At 41.0% G+C, this 21,600-nt stretch overlaps 1 protein-coding gene across 1 annotated transcript; it reads left to right on the top strand.

Annotated features, from left to right (window-relative positions):
• The first annotated feature begins 16,652 nt into the window (after positions 1-16,652).
• On the top strand, positions 16,653-21,388 carry LOC146521028 (uncharacterized). The gene is made up of 6 exons (XM_085154526.1): positions 16,653-17,368; positions 17,449-17,556; positions 19,488-19,559; positions 19,708-19,737; positions 19,821-19,862; positions 20,284-21,388. The coding sequence occupies exons 1-6, from the start codon at positions 17,008-17,010 to the stop codon at positions 20,505-20,507; spliced, it is 837 nt and encodes a 278-aa protein (XP_085010652.1). The 5' UTR covers positions 16,653-17,007; the 3' UTR covers positions 20,508-21,388.
• Positions 21,389-21,600: the final 212 nt, after the last annotated feature.

Here is a 21,600-nt window from a genome sequence, read left to right as displayed (position 1 = left end):
ACATGGAGAAGAGTCATGGACAGTTAGAGATGGTCATCTTACCTCTGAGCTTTGGTCTGGCTCTCATGTTCCCCACACAGAGTGGTTTTAGAGGGAGGGACTCCCTCCTCTCTGTCCTCACACTGATCCATGCTGCTGAAATCACATCAGCTCACACACACTTTCTACCTTCACCTGCAGAGGAAAAACAAATTATTCATCCATACATTCTCTCGCTTATCCTTTTAAGGGTTATGGAGGGTTGGAGCCTATTCATAGGGCGAGAGGTAGGGTACACCCTGGACAGGTTGCCAACCTGCTATAATGGTGGTGTAGCTGAGGAGGGAGACAATGAGGAACATTTAGTCCAGTTCATGCAACAGAATAAAGACAAAGGATAAACTCCTCAACATTTATGTATACACACGCCCTGGCCTAACTGCCCACATCTGGAAATACTTAAGACGGGCTTTCTAGTTGGGCTTCTTGCCTTGGCCCTGAGCTGGCACTGTTACAGAAACATTTCAAGTCACCAACTGCAGTCCTGTCACATATACATCTTACCATTTGTGAAGCTCTCAAACATATCCCATGGCCGTCAGTTCATTCTGAGTTCATCAAAATGTCCTTGTGTCATGTGTGAGACAGACAACGCTTCATACACACACCCACCTCTGACCAGAGGTGGAAAAACTACACATCACCTTTCAGTAGAAATACACACACTTTTGCTAAAAAATATTCTAGTAAATGCTGGAAAAAAAACACTTAGAGGAATAAACACTGCTCTTTGCGTGAAATTTCAACAAGCTATTTATGTGGAAAGGCTTTTTGTGTCAAGCTTCACTGTGAATGTAAATTTTGAAGCAGTTTGGTGGTACACTGATGAAAAAACAATTTTCTCTCTCACACTGTCTGGCTGACACATGAACACTGAGACTGTGCAGCATCATTTGTCACATCTGCCCTGCAGCTAAACCAAACCAACATTAGTCATTTTATTTTAAAACAACCAACAGGAAATGGCAGCATACAGCTTTGTATCACTTCAAATAGAGAGATGACCATTTCCTTCTGAGAAATAAAAACACAAAACATTTTGATTTACAAATAAATTAATAAAACATCACTTGTTCATCATATTGTTTGATTCCAGTCACTTAATAATCTATAATCATGTGGATGTGATTATAGATCACCAAACTAGAAAAAAATGTAACTGCATGCAGCATAGTTTTAGTTTGAAGCACACCTGAGCATTGAAAAGCATCATTATGTTATTTAACAGGACTGTATAAACATTAACACAGATCAGTGGTTTGTTTGATTTACATATTAATCCAAATCACACAGAGTTGTTTTGAACATATTAAATAACAGTCCGACGTCCTGTTCTGCTCCATCACTTTCTGTGATGCCTCAAATCATCATTTGTGAGCAAAGGAATGTTTAACTGAACATTTCCTCATGTCTGAGATGTTACAGTATGTGTGTGTCTGTCTGTGAACATTAACCAAGTAATTAAAACTTCATTCCAATCAATTTGTTCTGTTTTTGAATGTGTTTTTATATCTTTCATGAAGAAGTCTATTTTAAAAGGAAAGGGTGAACAGTCTAGATTAGACTGGCAGAGTAATGAACTACCTACCTAGCATAGACAGAGAGTGCAAGAGTCTGAGGGCCTCTGGTCTTATCCATGAAATAGAATTCACAAAGGGGCAGAAAACTCCTAACAACTTTTTTCTTCTTTGAAAACTTAATTTGAAATGGATTAAACACAAGTATTAGGGTTTGTTTCTGCACTTTACACATTCTTTAGTTATTGAGGGACAGATATAAACATATTTAACGCAATATTGCTGGCATTAGCCAGCAGAGGTTTGTGGCCAAATCCAGCACAACTAACTCAAATGACTTTAAGCGGGCCTTCATTGAGACTGAAAACATTTCAAAATGTTTAATAAAAAATCCAAAGACGTCAATGGAAGGCTATGCAGGGGGAAACACAATAAACCACACACTGACCAACTAAAAATGACTAAAAGCATCACACAGTAAAAGAAGACAATTCCACTGATTAAGAAGACAAAGTACAATATAAACATAAAACCTTAAGAGTCTGGCAGCAGGAGCCAAAGTGTTCATCACAACATAAAGACAAGGAAAACCTGAATGTCTGCTTAAGAACAAACTGATTAAATCATCCCTGCACTTCCCTGCACTTAGCTTGCTTCCTACTAATGAAAAAGTGATGGCAACAGCATGTTGAGTATTTATACTGCCACCCCCAATATTTAGCCACCATCTTCAATCTTCACTCTGAGACCTTGGTGACTTTAGGGTCAGCCACTCCGAAGTTTAAATGTATTCAAAGTAAAATAAAAAACACTAATTTAATGCCTTCTAAATATCATTTGTATTAAGCATTTTGGTTCTTAGTCAACACACAAGGCTACTCGGACCCTGCTCAGTATACAGCTAATCTGCTCTTCACAGATGGAGGCAGTGCTAGCTACTCTATGGCTGTATCCCAATTCAGGTTCTGCAGCCTTAAAGTACACAGCCTCAACGGTCCTCAAGGGCCGTGTACTCAAAGACTGCTAAGGCCGGAAGTGCGAGGCTTGTAGGCTTGTGAAATGGGACGGTCTAGCCTCCGTCGCGCTGCCCAGGTTGCCTAGCAACCATGATACTAACAGCTGGAAACGTTTCATACAGCTTTGTTTGACAGAAATGAAGGAGAACATATTTTGTTCATTTGTTTCTACATGAGCTTTGTGTGATTTAATAAGTATCTGAGGCTGAGACCACAGGACTGTAAAACATGATCGTTGGGCTTCATTTCTGTACTGAACAGTCATTTAAGACTAGCTAGTAAATAACAATTACTCATTAAAAATGAGAAATGCTATCCTTGCTAACTTTTGAATATTGTGATGGACCGAGCAGTCAAGGAATGTCAGGCAGTGCAAAAAAAGTTTGTTTTTTTTTTTTTACCCCGAAACTATCTTTGTAAAATTATACAGAGAATTCAAAAACTTTAGCCCATAAAAAGAGGTCAAAGTGACAGACCTCCCCCAGAATTGTCGTATGACCCAATTTGCAGGTCTCCATAAAGGCTTTCACCACCAATTTTCTACCTCTTGGCTAATCGACCAAGGGACTGGGAGCAGCTGCCACTGAATTAACACGGAAAACAAAGAAAGATTAAATCATACATACGTAACAGTGTAAACTAAAATGTGCGCACTTATTTCAGGATAGAGTATTATGTGATTGTATGAGTATATTAATACTAAACCAAAACAAGTTTTTTTATTAGCCTGTAAATTAAATTCTATATTTAAAGAAAGGAAAATGTAAGTTATGGTTAAGCCTCTACTGTAACACTGATGTTTTGTAGATATTAGCACTGTGTGGTTGGAACTGCAGCCATCACAAGTAGATTCAATTATTCTAAAATTAACATTAAAAATGTTTTCAATTTAATTATTTAACTTTAGAACATCCGTGAGGTTCACCTGAGGGGGGTATCTTTGGTTGCCAGTCTTGAAGAACACCAGCACTTATCCATAAATGAAAGATGGAGCATCTGGGTACTTATTTTACACTTAATGGAGCGCTATAGAGAAAAGTGAGTATTTTTGTACATAAACTGAATCAGTTATAAGGTTTTTTTTGTTGTTGTTAGTGGTGGTGGTGGTGTGTGTGTGACATTTGGGCTTCTTGGTCAGAACGTCAGGGACACTGCGCTGTGCTGGCCCAAGTAAAATAACTCCATTGGCAGCTCCTAAAGTGTGTGCGATGGGGTGATGTAAACAAACGGGGCCAGTCAAAAATGTTTGGTTTATTTTTTTTTCAAAGCTTCTGCTCTTTGTATTTGTTTATTTTACAAGAAATCTATAGAAAAGTAAAGTTTTTGTTTATCCAATTTTATTAGATGCAACTGTTTTTGCTTGCAGCCCAACTTTAGGAATAAAGCCAATAAGAATCAAGAATAAAGTTTTGGCATCATCAATAGTAGATCAGTGTCTATGTTTAAAGGACTGCCATGGTACAGGATATGTAAATATCTACACTTCAATTAAACCTGAATGCTGGTCAGTTTTTCAATCAGTATACTGAATGTCATTATGATTATAAAAATAAATATACAGTTTGTATGTCCTCAATTTCCATAATTTTAAAAGATGTATACACATTATGTCAGTCATCTAAGTCAGCGGTCTCCAACCAAACAATATTTTCACGGACCGGCCTTTAATGTGTTGCGGATAAATACAACAAAATTAAACTAGTACCGGTACCAAAAAAAAGAAGGTTTATTCATAACAGGTGAAAAGACCCAAGAAAACCGAGGTAACGATCAAAACGATAACAAAATAACGCAGAAAACCGATAAAAATCCTGAAAACCATACATTTCAAACCTGAGCCTCAACTCTCGCGACCAAACAACTCACGGACCGGTACCGGTCCGAGGCCTGGGGGTCAGGGACCGCTGATCTAAGTGACTTCTTCAGCCATATGCACATTATAGAGGCATAAATAATAACATTTGTTTAAATCCATTGCGAAGTTGTCAAAAAGGTTTGTACAACCTTGTGACAGTATAAAGTGTGTGAAACATGATACTTGATCTTGGCTTAGTCCATCTCCTAACAATTAATTGCAAGCATTCACAACCAAAGACTGGTCTGCTTCATTCTTGTTTTGTCCTCTCTGAGCAAATGTCAGGCATAGTGTTGGAGCTCGCCGCTCCAGGATTACAGACAACTTGACATTAACCAAACAACTGCAAATAATCTTTAAATCTTACTTTACTGACCTCTTTCATTTGTTTAAAAATTACAGGATGTGTGGTTCAGCCCTTGCAGAACTCATAGGCCAGCAATGGATTTCTGGAGGAGTGTCTACGCAATGTGAGGAAAAGGCTTCTTTTTATCAGGAAGCAGAATTCAGCACAAAAGGAACCCCAAGGAAATGTCCATCTTGCCTGGTACTAGAAGGTAGATTTGTTTCTGCTTCTTGCAGAAGTCTAAGGTCTGTTGATGACTGCTTCAAAGCATTTTTTGTGTTTCATGCAAGTTGCCCAAAGTCATGCGCTCTGGTTTGGGAATTCCTGCACACTCTCATCTAACCTGGGAGTACATGAATCCTAGGACATGAACCAAATATGGTCAAATGAATGAGGGCTCATTTAGCTACGATAGAAACGTAAAATGCTGCTCACCACGCCACTCTAGGGCTCTTTTTTTTTTGGGGGGGGGGGGGGGGGGGGGGGAATTATCCTGTGTGGTCTAGCAAGGACCCCTACTGGATACTGGGTGGAAATCAAACTTGCAACTCCTTCTCCAAAGATGTGTAGTCTTACCACTACACTATCCAACTTTGAAAATAGGATTTAGGTCGCATTTAAGTCCAGAAAAGCAGTAATCAACACAAGAACATTGTATATGCAAAGATATATGCTTCTGAAGTGAAACTGTGAAAAATTAAAGCACTTTTATTAAATAAATATCCAGGCATCGTGTATTTTGTCCATTTTTGGCACACTTTGGACATCAATTAGACTTGAGATGTCTTAGGTATTAAACTGCACAATTTATTTAAATTCATTTACATTCCTAAAAATGTTGGGTTTAAAAAAATATATATTTTGGAAGAATTACACACACAATCGCATCCAAGCTATTTTGCCCTGCATTTTAGCCAGTTTAAATAGACCCTGGTGCTTTAAACTTTGAGGGCTGTAACTTCAGCTTCTATTGGCTGATTTACATGATTGACACCTCTTTTTGATCATATGAGCCAATATAACAATGGTAAGAATGCTGCGTTAGCGTAAGTTCAACCAATCAGAAGTTGCAAAGAGAAATTTTACTAGACCCTAAATTTACAACGCTGCGTAATCCAGTCACATGTCTGTCACTGGTCTTAAAATGGCAATTCTTGATGGTAGTGGTTCTAAACATTCAGTGAATACTGATCGGAGTTAGTTGAAAATTACAGCTCTGCTTGCTAACCGGGCATTGTTTACCTGTTTACATGAAGACGGGTTATTTTGTCGCTCCATTTGTGTTTGGAGAACTTTTGCGCAATTGCATGACTCCTCTTTTAATTGTTGCTTGTTTTCACTTGTAGAAATTGTTTTTATGAGCTTTATGCTAAGATTCTGAGGTTTCTGTGGATACCACACATGTCGACATTTGCATAAAAGACTTGACATTGTGTTGAGTTAAACGGCAGTTCACCCCATTTGCCCCCGGTACTGGGTGCATTGGGGCTCAGGAGATCAGTTAAAACTGTTCATCAGAGTAACAAATATTTCAGTGCAGAGTTGCACAATCAATAATCGATAATCATGTGGATTTTTCTTCAAACACGAGAGTGAACATAGTATTTCCTGAAATAAGAGATGAACATCTGGTAAATGGACTGGTTCTTATATAATGCTTTTCTACTCATCTGAGCACTCAAAGCACTTTACACAACTTGTGCATTCACCCATTCAGACCAGCACATCTTTCTAAGTGCTTTATAGCTAACATTCACACACATTCATACTCCGATGGATGCATCGGAGAGCAATTTGGGGTTAGTATCTTGCCCAAGGATATTTGGCATGCAGACTAGGGGACGCCAGGAATCAAACCACCAACCTTCCAATCAGTAGATGACCTGCTCTACCACCTGAGCTACAGCCACCCCTGGTCCAAACATCACAGAGCAGACACAAACAGTAAAGTTCCGAAAGACAAACTATTAAAGGAGGAAACAAAGCAAACTTACAGTTTCTTTAAACAGAGACACAACAACAAGCTCCACTCCACACCAGGACACTAATCACAGACACACAGGTGAGCTGCTTGCTGGAACGAGGAGGGACTCTACCTGAAGAGTGTGGGAGGGCCACACCTTCATGTGCTGGTTTAAAATTATGCAGTTTGACTGCTCAGACTGGCTCAGGAAGAAGTAAAGTTCAAATGTTGACATGTGAAGACATGAAACCTTGTTCTAAACCATATGCACAGATTGTAAACAGGAAAGAAAAGAAAGAAAGAATAAAATTAAAATTAAAAATCTTATATACACAACAGCTTGTGGGGATAGGTTAATTGGTTAATCCAAATTGCCCATAGGTGTGAATGCGCGAGCGAATGTGAGTGCGAATGGTTGTCTGTCCCTGTGTGTTGGCACTGCAACAGATTGGCGACCTGGCCAGGGTGTACCCCGCCTCTCACCCTATAACAGCTGGGATAGGCTCCAATCAATCACTCAATCAATCAATCAATCTTTATTTATAAAGCACTTTTCATACAAAAATGTAGCAGAAAGTGCTTTACATGGTTAAAAGTAGCACACCCCACCCTGCCCTCCAACTCACTCCCCACACTCTCATTAACATAAACGATCATAGATACATACCCCCCCCCCCCCCCCACACACACACACACACACACACACATACACACTTAAAGAGTAAAATTGGGCTGGGCACACATGAGCCAAGTGAGGAAACACTATCACAGGGAGCCGTCTGCACCGGGAGCCGGTCACAGATCGCAGCCACCGGCCACCCTCCTGCTGTGTGCTGGGCACACAGCAGGAGGGAGGCAAAGAAGCCCCCCAGCCAGGCTGAGAAGACCCACAGAGCCCCAGCAGCCACGGTCGGTCACAGCCCTGCTGCAGAGAGCCCCCTCCTAGGAAACACTGGAGATATGACCCAATAAGAATATATACAGGATAAAAAGATAAAATAAATAAGAATAGGATACAATATAAATATAAATAGAGTAAGAAGTTAAAAAAAAAAGAATAAGAATAAAATCAATAAATATTAGGTAAAACCTAAATTAACAATAGAATAACAGGATATAATAAATAAGCATAAAATAAATAAACGTTAAGTAAAAGCCAAATTAAAAAGGTGGTCTTGAGCCTGTTCTTAAAAACATGTACATTCCCTGCCCTGAGCTCCTCCAGCAGGCTGTTCCACAGACAAGGACCATACCACTGAAACGTTGCCTCTCCGTGAGTATGTGTCCTGACTTTGGGAACAATCAAAAGGCCAGTACCAGAGGACCTCAGGGTCTGTGAGGGTTCATATGGTAAAAGCAGATCTGAGAGATAAGAAGGCCCAAGACCATTAAGACATTTAAAAACAATAAAAGAACTTTAAAATCGATCCTGAAACACACGGGGAGCCAGTGCAGCGATTCTAAAACCGTTGTAATGTGGGCCCGCCCTCTGGTCTTCGTCAGCACACGAGCTGCAGAGTTTTGTAAAAGTTGTAAAGGTGAAATGTTCTTTTTGGGGAGACCAGAGAGCAGGGCAGTAATCAATGCGACTGGTAATAAAAGCATGCATCAACATCTCCGTGTTGGCCTGAGAGAGAATAGGTCGGACTCTGGCTATATTTTTTAGATGATAAAATCCAATTTTGGTTACATGTTTAATATGTGGGGTAAGCTCAGAGTCATAAATAACACCCAGATTTTTCACTTGTAGTGAAGGACATAGTGAAAATGCCTGTAATTTAGACAAGAGGTTCTCTCTCTGAGAGTCAGGACCGATGATTAAAACTTCAGTTTTGTCCTGGTTAAGCTGCAAAACGTTTTCTGCCATCCAAGATCTTATATCTAGAATACAGTTAAAAAGGGCATCCATTGATCTGGTGTCATCAGGAGACACGGAGATGTACAGCTGAGTGTCATCCGCGTAACTGTGATGGTTCACTCCATGCCTCCTGATGACACCGCCAAGGGGGAGCATATACAAATTAAAAAGTACAGGGCCTAAAACCGACCCTTGGGGCACACCACATGTCATTTTATGGATCTTAGAGGAGCATGTATCCATACTCACCATAAAAGTTCTGTCTGATAGGAAGTGAACCAGTTGTGTACAGCACCATGTGTTTCAGTCTGTTTAAAAGAACAGCGTGGTCTACTGTATCAAAGGCTGCACTTAGATCCAGTAGCACCAGGACTGAGAGCTTTTGGGAGTCCCAGTTACATCTAAGATCATTTAAAACCTTTAGGAGAGCAGTCTCTCCAGCGCCCCCCCCCCCTGGCCCTGGAAAGGATAAGCAGAATCGAATGGATGGATGGATATACACAACAGTGTTTGTTGGCAAGAGTTCATATGCATGGATTGGGTGGTTTAAGGGGTGAGATGAATAAAGTTCTGGAGTTCATGTGTGTGATACTTGAGAGGGACAGGGCAGGGAGATAATTCAGCATCCTGACACCTGATGGATAAAGCTGTCTCTCAGGCTGTGTCCCAATTAAGAGACCGCACGCTTGAAGTACTCATTTTAAGTGTGATTACGTCACCGCCACGCTTCGTGGTCCCATATATCCCACAATTCATAGCGCGGCGGTGGGTGTGGATAATTTTACAGAGAATGTGATGATTTTGTGGATAATTAAAGTCAGTCATATATCCACAAACACAACAAGCTGAAAGTCAGTGATGCTGCTCGGTTTGCAGTCCTGAATATCACGGCACAAGCAGGATTCACTGCACTGTTAATGTTAGCTATGTTGTATTGCTGCCTCTGTTCGGTGGTGTCGAGCCAAACGGACTTTAACGTGTGTTTGAACGAGCTGACGGTTCACTCGTTAAGCTGAAAGAATGATGCTTTAATCACAGCAGTCACACATGTGTCCACTGTACCAGCTGGGAACTCTTCTTGTTTAGCACTCGTAATAACACAAACACTAAATCCTCCTGTTTGTAGCAGTGTGTACACCTGAGACTGTCACCTGTCTGTCTGTCCTGCACTCTCTCTCTGTTTCTTTCTCTCTGATTGTGGAATAAAAGTATGAACATGTATTTATAAGTTACACTTGTGTTTCAATCCTGCAGCTTATCACACATTTGATTTCCATGTGTGACGACTGCAAGTGTCCAGAGTGAGGACAGACTGAGGGACCCACTGCTGCACATCATCTGTGAGGCTTTGCACCCCTGATGATCCACCAGGACAAACTCAGCAGTGTGTGAGGAAGAGGAGGAGGAAGAGCCAGCAGCAGCTGACAGATGGAGAGAATAGACAGACTGTTCCCTGTTTGTGAAGGACTGCTAGAAAAGTTTAACATAACCAATTGTCTGTCCTGAATCAGTCTTATTAGGTAATGTTCAAATAATGTTATCATCCAGTGTTTTCAGTGTGGGAGAAAGTACTCAGGGCCTTCAAAGTTACACACTATGAAAGGCAGCAACAAGTTTAATGTTCAGAAACCTAAAGTATGTATCAGCAGCAGAATGGAGCTAAAAATAAATATTTGTTTCAGTTCTATGAAGCTTTGAGTATTTTGGATTAGTGGCACTGCTGTGTTTGTTGCATCATATTGCTGTAATTGTTTAAATGCTATTAAACCCGGTTCTTTGATCCCCATGATAGAACAGAAAAAGCCTGACCCAGGAGTGGTCAAAACATTTATAATTTTTTATTCAATCATCTTCCGGAAGAGAGAGCCCTGCACAGGATTGATTCTTATTCATATGACAAACAGACTCAATAGGAGATGTAGCCTAGAATTAAACGTCTACATTTTAAAGAAACACATAGGTTAGATACCATATTTCTAAGAGTTTCAAATGTGACCCTGTGACTCTGGTGAAAGCTCCCGAATAGCGTCAGTGATGTACTGTTTCATTTCCTTATTTAGCTCCAGTTCCTTCACCACCAGAGGAGTGATATTCCACATTCCTGCAGCACTCAGGGTCAGGAGTGTCTCCTTGGGTAGTGGGCACACAGAGTGGTGGATCCGTGTTATCTCTTGACTAATGAGCTCATTTTAAACAGAAATAAGTTCACTAATGATGTTGTGTGTGCTGCACTCTGAAACGCATTCTTTTCTATCGCTTGCACCGGGCAGTAACAGTTTCTCACTGCATCGAGCAAAGTGGAGGATAATATACAGAGTGACACATATTCCAGACACCAGTAAATACAAAGCTTCCAAGTTCAACCACAACATGAATGAAAACATGGGTGGGTTCCACTGTTGCCAAAGCAGTTCCTCATAGAGGGTAATATGATTGTTCGGTTTCTCTGTATGTATTATTGTAGGGTCTACCTTATAAAGTGCCTTGAGTTGATTGAATTGAATATAAGGTTTCTGGACCCGATAACATCCCAGGTCATACTGTCAAAGCATGTGCTCACTAACTGGCAGCTGTTTTCACAGACATTTTCAGCTTCTCACTGTTTTTATCTGTAGTCTGCTTTCAACACTATAAATCATTAAATCAGCCACCATCAGTGAGTCTGCTTACAGAGCAGAGGTAAGAACCCTGACATCATGGTATCGGGATAACAACAGACTGCACGGCAGAGGCAAACCCCCATTTATATCAAGGGGACAGAGATGTCAGATGCTTCAGGTTCCTGTGGATTAACATCAGGTTTGCCATTCACCCCAAAATACTCACCAATTTCTATCAATGCAGCATCGACAGTATACTGTCTAGGTGTATCATGAGCTGATATGGCAGATGTTCTATGGAGGGTCAGATCAGCACAGAGTATCAGCAGCTCTGAACTGCCAGCCATCCAGGACCGCTACTCACAGCGCTGTAAGAGGAAGGCTCAGAAGACCCTCACTGATCCCAGCCACCCCACCCATACACCCTTCCCATGGTACAGCAAGATCTATACCCAAACCAGCGGATTCAGGGACAGTTTCTACTCCATAGGACAGTTTATTTTGCACAATCACATTGTATATGTATATACAGTAGTTTTAATAATCTGCATTTATTTATTCAAATTTCTTTTAATCAAAATTAATTTTGATTTATTTGTACAGTTCAATCTCTTATCTATTTGCTACTTGTGTGTAATTTTTCTTGGTGAAAAATTGTGGGGCTCTGAGCTTAAGAATTTAATTGCCGGTAGTAATGTGCCACATTACCTGTATATGAAAATAAAACTAACTCATAATCAGTACTCTTTCATCTGCAGTCAGAAATAGCATGAGGAGGAGCTGCAGAGGTGCAGATGTGAAGTAACTGTGAGCGGCTAAAAAGCTTGGATGGATGTAGAAGAATATCAGCTCCCATTTGGAATATCCAAGATTAAATCTTGATCTGAAATGTGAGTCAGCCAATACGTCCCCAGTCGAACTTTATCAAGAGAAAACTTCTTTCATCTACAGAAGCAGTTATTGTGCAACTGTGACAAACCTCTTAAAATAGCAGCAGCTCTGCTCATGACTGCACAGATCTGAGCTGATTTTAACCGGACTTTCGGTTCTATTTTAAAATGCTGTGAGAACAGGTCAGTTAGACAGTTGAAGGCAGAACTGAAGACAGTTCAGTTCTGCTTTGTTTTCAGTGAAATCTAATGAAGCATTACTGAGGACCAGGAATTCGTGTGAGGACTTAGTGGAGAGTTTTAGGACGGAGCCAAAGTTTTAGCTCTGCATTCAAAACTCTGAAGATGAACAAACCTCAAACTTATAAAATTCACATAATCTGAACATATTTTTTGGGCAGTCTGCTAATGTCCTATTTTATGGAAAGTGACTGAAAAATAATATAAGTACCAAACTGAATGGACAGTCTCAGAAATACGATCATCTGCATCTCAGTGTTTCCTGTTCTATTTTTCACAGTCTTGCGTTCCAAACTTGCTTGGCTCTCTGGGCTCTCTGCAGACATCCTGCTCCTCCTTTTACTCTCCCACCGGTATCCAACCCGGCTCAGCTGAGGGGTGCCTGTAGCCAGCCTCCTCGCTCCTTGTTCAGCCTCCTGTCCCAGCCTCAGCCTGCTGAAGCTGTGATCTCTGCACAGCCACAGCTTGACTGTGCAACTCCCCTTGAACATTGTGACTCTGGACTATCTGACACCTCAATGACAGTAATTTTGTTTTTTTTCCCCTGGACTTTTTCTCTGTCTGAATGTGTTGAACCCGTAACTCAGTGCTGAGTCAGTAAATCTAAATAACATATCCTTTTGTTCTCCTGAACTGGCTGAAAATAAAACTGTGCGTGTGGATTTCGTATATGAACCCATCTATTTGTGGCGATGAGCCAGAACTTCCTAAGACTGGTTAATGGCCGGAGTTTCCTAAGATGGCTTTTTGTGCTCTATCAAAGACTAATTTTCATGCTTCTCAGTCAGGAAGAGTTTCTGAAGCAGCTCAGTCTGAAACAATCAGCAATATAACTCAATTAGCTCAGTCTGAAAGGGGTTTATCTCCTGTGCTCACTCTGGTTCTAGTAATTCTATGCTTGCCTCCCCCAAGACCTTGTTTTCAGTCCCTGTCACAGATCATAATGAGTCAATTCCTGTTAGTTATATTAGTTATATCCATAAAAACAGTAAAAATGAACCTTTTGCTAACTCTGTGTAGACAGAGGACCTGTTTTCACTACCTGAGTGAAAGTAAATTCAGAGCTCTCTGTTTCTGTAATTTCTGAGTTTCCCTCTGTGTCTTCTGCTGAGGCTTTCTATCAATCACAGCAGGCCTGCTCTAAGACCCTATTTTTATTGTGCTAACTGGAGCTCACTTGGCCAGGTAAGATTGTGCCTTTGGTTGCTGCCACAATCTGTCATGTTGTCTCTCAAAGTAAAATGGAAATGATTACACATGCTTTCATTTATCCCGCCTTAATTATTATAATTCATTATTCCCCTGTTTGGGCAGATTATTCCTGCATCGCCTACAGATGCTTCAGACTGCTGCTGCGAGGGTTCTTACCAGGCTCTCTAACAGGTCCCATGTGAGAACCATTTTGGTGATCAATTTCAGAGCCCTCAGATACTTCCCTATATCAGTGAACTACTTCAGTCATACAGAGATCTCTGTGATCAAAGCTTGTTGTCTGTACATTAGTCCAGCTTAAAGACCAAAGGTGACAGAATCAGAATCAGAAAGACTTGATCTATCCCCAAGGGGCAATTAAGACCCAACAGAGCAACAAGATGTTGAAGATAAGGACAGGGCATAAACAGGCAATAAGAGAGAGATAATAAATACACAGAATATACAGTATATACACAGTTTTAAAATTACAGTGAATAAAGTGTCAGCATTATAAAAGTAGTGCAGAGTAGTTTATGTTTCTGGTGTGGGAAATGTTCTTATCGGCTGGAGTTAAAAAGCAGGATGGCTTTGGGGACAAAGGTGGCGCTCCTCCTCTCAGTCTTGCAGGAAATGAAGTGGAGGTGTCGCCCAGAGGGGAGCCATTGAAATGCGGGTGAATAATGTCAAAGGGATCACTGATGATTTTGACTGCCTGTCTAAGTCAGTGCCTGTGCTTTCAAGCTTGTGGCCCCAAAACTGCGGATCTCACTTCCACTGGAACTAAGATCTGTGAACACTGTTGATATCTTTAAAAAGACACTTAAGACCCACCCCAGGGGTGACCCTGCACAGGTGGGAGACATGATTGTTCTTTCGAGGCGAGTTAAAACTCCTCCTAACGTCACTCCCTGGGTGACTAAATCTGTGATGTCCAGCATACAGAAAATTAATCTCAGCATCTGTGCACAAAAAGAAACCATCGTCCACGCGCGAGTGTCTGCTTTACACGCATTGCTACAGTTTCACGCTCTCTGGCCCTTCTGTCTTCAGAGTTATTGAAATTTATCGTGGAAGGATCCTGTCTGCAGTCCACATGATTTCAAAGCTGTGATGAAGCTGTTGGTGCACATTTGACTTTCACACAGTGTTACAGCTTCTGACCTGCACATTATTCTTTCTATCTTTCCCTCTAACCTCTGATCCTCCAGTTGGCTCTGTGTTCAACACTGTAAACAGCTTTTATTGTGAAGGTTCTCAGAGGAGGAGACTTCCTGTGAAAGAGAACTTTTTTCTGTGCCATCAGCTGCAGAGTAACAGCTCTGCTCTGACAGCCGTCGGTGAGCCTGAGAGGATCAGCTGTAACGGGATTGTTGCTGAGGATGAAGATGATGATCCTGCTCCTCTTACTCGGTAAGAAAGCTGCTCTGATCCTTTGAACACACACACACAGGTGCACGCATGCACACACACACACACACAAACCAACACACACATGGACGCACGCACACACACAAATGATTCTTAACCATCAGGAAACATGGATTAATAGTTCAATGCAGCTGAACTAAATTAAAACAAAAGTTTATTTATTCATTAAGGTAAATGTGCTTCGTGCAAACTGAATTTCTACAGTCAAGTATGTTTTTATTTGACCACACTGAACTACCCTGTGGTCATGTGACCAAATGTGAAGCTGGGTGTTCACAGTGAGTGCGTAACACTTCAGTAAAACCTCCACATTGACATTATTTATTAACTGCTCATGTCCACTGATTAAGCTCTTTTATGTGATGAAGCTCGTTCATGTGATGAAGCTCATTTCCATGGCCTCCATGCAAGACGGACCTGCTCCACCCGCTGAACCCTAGCTGCACAATGTTATATGTCTGCTGTACACTGAGCTGTGTTCATGTCTCTACATGGTCTATGTGATGATCTGACGTGTTTAACCTTAGACTGCAGGGAGGAGTCTGTACTACAGGAAGTGCCCACTGAGCCTTTTTTAGATTTAACCTCACACCCCAGCAGGGGGAGGAGCCAGAGAGAGAAAAAAGAAGCCGTGTGGGGAGCGTGGTCGTTCCGTGCTGTAACTTCAGATTGACCACAGTGGAACATTCACTCACACCCTAAGATATCAGTACTACATATAAGCATCAGTACCCACATGCAGTATCAGTACAACAATCAGTATCAGTACTACATATCAATATCTGCACTACATGCAGTATCAGTACATACAGTAAATCAAATCACTTTTATTGTCACATCACATGTGCAGGTACACTGGTTCAGCACATGCAAGTGAAATTCTGGTGTGTAAGCTTCACAAGAAACAGAGGTGTGCAAAATACAATAACATAAGAACAAGCAAAACAAAAGGAAAAAAAGTAAATCTGAGAATTATAACAATAAATATATGTACAATATAAGAGTGTATGTGCGTTACTGAATATATATATATATATATATATATATATATATATATATATATACGAAAGGTGCAAACGCATAGAAAAATCTGCGTTTTCAAAAATACCTGGGTACGTGTGGACGCAGCCTCAGAGTAAGAAAGTAAAAGTAGCTCCTGAAGGACATTTCTACCAGCTATTTTTGTTCAAAGTGAAATGAAATTTGTTTAATATTGATTTAATAATTAACAAACTTTATTTTATTTTAGTTTGGATTTAAATTCTAATAAAGATACTCAGCTTGTATTTGTTGATTTGAACATGAACAGAGAAAAAGTGGGAAAATAAAAACATCTTTATTGCTCCATCAGGTGAACTGAGCTCTGCTGTCACATCCACGTTGTGCTTTCTTCTTGCTAATGTTCATGTCTTTGCTTAAAAATGAAACTGGTCCTCATCTTCCTCCTAAATTCAGAGCAGCTCTGAGAAAAAAAGTAAAATACAAATGAGAGGTTCATCTAAAACTTTACAGAATAAAGTCAGTAGAGCTGGTTCCACCTTTACGCTGTGCTGCAGACCAGTCCATGAGACTTTGTGGTGCAGGGAACAGCTCTGATTGGCTCATGCAGCCAGGTGGGCGGGTCCATACAAGAAAAAGGTTTAAAATTAAATAACTCTGGAAGTAGTTTGTCAAACTCTTAGTCTCTGTGACACTCTGTGTCTCTGTGACACAGAGGGCTCTGTCTTCCTTCTCTCACCCCAACCAATCACAGCAGATGGCCCCGCCCCTCCCTGAGCCTGGTTCTGCTGGAGGTTTCTTCCTGTTAAAAGGGAGTTTTTCCTTCCCACTGTCGCCAAAGTGCTTGCTCATAGGGGGTCATATGATTGTTGGGTTTTTCTCTGTATCTATGAAGCGCCTTGAGGCGACTTTTGTTGTGATTTGGCGCTATATAAATAAAATTGAATTGAATTGAATTGAACTCTGAGAATATCACTGTGTGTGTGTGTGTGTGTGTGTGTGTGTGTGTGTGAGTGAGAGTGAAAGGTCAGGTGACTGTGAGTCACAGCGTCTATCTGTTTCATGTTTCTGTCTTCAGTTTCCCAGCATGCCTCAGGGGTGGAGGTTTATGAGGGGGTGGAGTCTGTCCTGCTTCCCTGTCAGATACAAGCTGATGATTCCAGGAGCTCCACAGCAGTTCTGTGGCGCTTTGATGAGTTCAAGAACCCGCAAGTCCACATGCGTCTTCTTAGTGGTGACAATCTTCATGATCAAAACGTTCGTTACGTCGGTCGAACATCAATGAGAGCCGACGCTCTGCAGACTGGAGACCTCAGCCTCACTCTGAGAAACCCTACAGTCTTTGACAGTGGAACCTACACCTGCATCACCCTCAGGAGCGAAGAAGAGCTGAGCTGGACTGAAGTACAGTTGAATGTCACGGGTCAGTTGACAGAGGTCAGATTGATGTGAATTCATACAAACATGTTGATGATGTTTATGTCTCCTGTGTTTGTGTTACAGAACCTCCTCCTCCAGTCTGGCCCACAGTCCTCTCAGCTGTGCTGCTGGGTACTCTGATCATTCTGGCTGCTGCCTACGTGTGCTACATAAGGATGAGGAACATAGAAGGTGAAGAGTGTGTGTGTGTGACTTAGTAACAGAGCAAGCTCTACCGTCATGCTGACTGATGTCTGTGACCTTTGACCTCCACGCATTAATCCATCCTCCAGCAAATCCTCACATATCACTGAAACTAGCTGTTGATGTTTCCAACAGGTCTGCAACATCTGGATTACGATTGCAAAAATTCAATAATTCGTCTGACACATGACTCTGTAGCGTGACTCTGTAGCACTCCACTGTCACCATGGAAACACAGGCCACATTAGTGACTAAAAACAGACTTGCAGTGCAAACATATGACTAAGAGTGTGACAGCAGTAAGCCCACACAGCTCCCGGTTTGAAAAACAAACACTGATAACCAGTGTTCAAGTAACGAGTAAAGTAAGGGATTACTATTGCAAAAAAGGTAATTGGATTACTGTTACTTTCCTGTAAGCACGCTGCGTTACTGCGTTACTAAAACCGTGATTTTTTTGCGAGAGTGTCTCATGACAATAACGTAAGCGAGTGCGACGTTCATGGCAACAGCTGTGTGCAGATCAACAATGGATAATATATCGAGTGCAGAGAGAGTATGAGCGTGCAGCGTTTAAAGCGTGGAAGTACTGACCTTACTTTGAGTTTGATTCCATAAAAAGTGACAAAAACATTAGTGTCCGCTGTGCGTGGGAAGAAAACTTCTTTTTACAGCAAAAACTCCTAAACTTCCGAGCAAGCACCGAGTAGCTACGACGTAATGGGAAACTCACAGAGAAACTCGTGGATTCTTCCACTGACCGCTGCACACCTGCACCAGGGTAACCCTCCGCCTATCCCACTCCTGCTTTACAGGTGAAAATAGAGCAACAGGACCGCTGAGTGTTTGATTTTATTTATTTTCTGCTGTGTTTCACTTGCATTTATTTGAAAGACTGAAAACAGAAAAAAAATATTTTATTTTATGAGCTGGAATGTGCAGAAAATTGGGTTAAATGTTAAACAAATTTCTTCCAGTCAGAGAATGGTGCATATAATTAAATTTTAAGTTTTCTCCTCCTCCTTAAGTTAAAAGATTAAAACTAATAAAACAAGTTTTAAAAAGAGACTTTTCCATTTGATTACATTTTGTATGATGATTATGCAGAAAAAGTAGAATTGGGCTGAAAGATCTATCGCTTTATCACCTATTCAGGTTGTAAGTCATGTTTTTAAAAAGTAACTAAGTAATTAATTTATTTTGAAAATAAGTAATCAGTAAAGTAACGGGATTATTTTTTGGGGGAAGTAATCAGTAATTAGTTACTGAATACTTTTTTCAAGTAACTTGACCAACACTGCTGATAACACAACAGCAGCATTGATAATGATGTCACAGTTTAACGTTGAGGTTAACGTTATCGTGGCGCTGAGCTCAGGTGGAGTGAAAGAACACAGCGATGTTCCTGCAATCACCTGTAAAAGCTTTACTGCGACAAAGCTGCAGGATTCATCAAAGCAGCTGATCAACAAACTCTGCAGCTGCTCCACCAACGTCTGTTTACACAGAGAACGCTGAACTCACTCTGATACATGTTTAAGTCATAAAGCTTAATGAAGGCTAACAGCAGCCATCCTATTTTACATGGAAGCAACACCAACAGCAAGCAGGGGGGAGTCTAAACGGGGCTGTGTTACTACTGTGCTAATTAAACTGTGTTAACATTTAAAAGTATAAAAATGAATGTATGTTTTCACAAATCAGTAGAAATGATTGAGATTATTTATGTTTTTGCATTAATAAGTTAAGTTTCTTCCTGTTAAAGTGAGTTTTTCCTTCCCACTGTGGCGAAAGTGATTGCTGAAAGAGGGTCATCTGATTGTTTCCTTGTGTTATTGTGGGGTCTTACAATATGAAGCACATTGAGGTGACTGTCGTTGGAGCTCCTCCTGTGCTGATGTGTGCTCTGTGTAATGTAGGGGGTTGGGGATCCGACCTGTGGAAGTGTGGAGGTGATGGCTATCTGAGATGGAGCGGACGAGTCTCCTTCTGTGAGTTTCTCCACATTTATTATCTGTCTGTCCAACACTGGAGGGCGCTGTTGATTATTGATGTGTGGGAACAGCAACCAATCACTGCAGTCTGAATGTTTCTCTTTGGTCATGTGACCATTTGATCTCTGATCAGTGTGTTCTTCAGTTTCAGGCCTGTTTCTGCTGACTGCTGCAGGTGAGCTGATGTTCCTACACCTGTCTGTCTTCATCATGACTTCTGACCTTTGGTGAACTTTAGTGAACTATGTCCTGTTACAGGTGTGTGTGTGCTGCTGCTGTCTGGGCTGGCTGTTCCTGCAGGTAAGTTGATGATGAGGAACAAACACTAATAAATGAAGGAGGAGGAGGGAGGAAAGACCTCCTGTGGAGGAAAAGCCACAGACAGAGTCCTCCTTCATTTCTTTTGCACTGCTTAGAGGAGCTCTGACATGATGCAGCTGGGAAGATGTTGTCAGTCAGTGTCACCTTTTATATCCTCCTCATGTTTGGTCCTGAGCAGCCTGTTGGGGTTCATGCAGTGTAAAGTTCTCAGAGCTTTTCTGGTCTCACTGACTGCTCAGAGTGTTTAAACTACAGCTCACACTCATACCTGCCTCACCTCCAGGGCTGATCCAGGATCAGCACTTCCAGCCTTCCTGCTGTGAGGAGAGAGAGCTGATTAGTGCACCTCTGTGCTCTGTTTAACTGACCAACACACCTCCTCCGCTTCCTCCTTCTTCAGATGCTCCTCCTCTTCTTCTTTCTGAGTCTGTGCTCAGACTCCTCTGCCATCTAGTGGTCTTCTGTCCATACTGCATCTCCACTGGTCTGCTGCTGTCCATCTACAGCAAGACACTGAACAAGCCAGCCGTCTCCATGGAGATGACCCAGCATCACAGAGGTCAAGGACTGAATGAAGACTACGATGACATCACTGTTTATGTCACCACCGAGCATGCCTTCTGAGCTGCAAAGGGTGTTTGTGTTGCAGCTGCAGAAGATGATTTTTCACTTCTCAGTCTGCTCCAAAACTTTCAGATAACATCCAGAAATATTTCCCACAGCTTCTGATCTGAGTTCATATCTGTGAACTGACTCTTCCTCCCACTGTGCCACAGATGCACATGCTGGAGCAGCACTCACAGCAGTCCTCTGTACTTGTAACAAGCAGAATTTTATAGTATTCATTTGATATCAGGGTTAGGTTACCTCTGAGGGTCTCTGAGGAATATATCAGGAAGAATTATCTGATTGCAGAAGCCTGTATTTTTCACAGTAAATGTTCATTTGTGATAAATTTTAATAATGGCTGAAAATAAAGTTTTACATACAAAACTTACAACATTCCAGTCCTCAGTGTGTGTGTGTGTGTGTTTGTCTGTCCTGTCAACACAACATTTGTGAAGTCACTGCTGCAGTTGTGCTTCTATACACTATACCTACACTATATTATTTTCAAGAGCATGCTCGGGTCATCGTCACTTTTTATTTATTTTTATTTAATTTTATTTATACAGCACCAAATCACAACAACCTTCATGTTGTGCTTGAATATGTCTGTTACTTTAGACATAAACTGCCTCTATTGGAACTGAATGCTGTGATGTGTCTGCAGCTCTACGTGTATTATAGGAAAATGAATGATGATAATCCACAGCAGATCTGACCAAAAAGAGATATATAGTGTGTATATAGGTATACATGTCATCCAAAAATTCACCACATCCTCTTTTCTTTGTATCTGCTCCTTCCTGGTTCTATACTGAGAAAACACGGCATTGCATTTCACTTTTATGCTGATCACTGTCAGATCTAAAGAAAGTAAAATAAAGTAAATAAACTAAAGTAGATTTAGAAAAATCTAAAAAAAGTACCTCTAAAGAAGAAAGGCTCATATTCCATATAGTCAGTATTTCAGTGTCTTGATGACATTGAAGTAATGACATTGATGTCTCTTAACTTTTTAAAATTCAATTACTAAAAGATGAATGGATATGATAATGGATCCAGAACATGTACAGACTTTTATGTGTAGAAACAGATCTTAGATGTTGATCTG

This window comes from Neolamprologus multifasciatus, chromosome 3 (genome assembly GCF_963576455.1).
Source record: "Neolamprologus multifasciatus chromosome 3, fNeoMul1.2, whole genome shotgun sequence".
Taxonomy (NCBI): domain Eukaryota; kingdom Metazoa; phylum Chordata; class Actinopteri; order Cichliformes; family Cichlidae; genus Neolamprologus; species Neolamprologus multifasciatus.
Note: the sequence above shows the minus strand (reverse complement) of the source record. Positions and strands in the feature narration are given on the sequence as shown.

Coding starts and splice junctions, on each gene's coding strand:
- LOC146521028 (XM_085154526.1), top strand. CDS start 17,008: ATGTTTCTGTCTTCAGTTTCCCAGCATGCCTCAGGGGTGGAGGTTTAT. Junction 17,369..17,448: donor AGTACAGTTGAATGTCACGG/GTCAGTTGACAG, acceptor TTTGTGTTACAG/AACCTCCTCCTCCAGTCTGG. Junction 19,863..20,283: donor TGGGCTGGCTGTTCCTGCAG/GTAAGTTGATGA, acceptor CTCCTTCTTCAG/ATGCTCCTCCTCTTCTTCTT.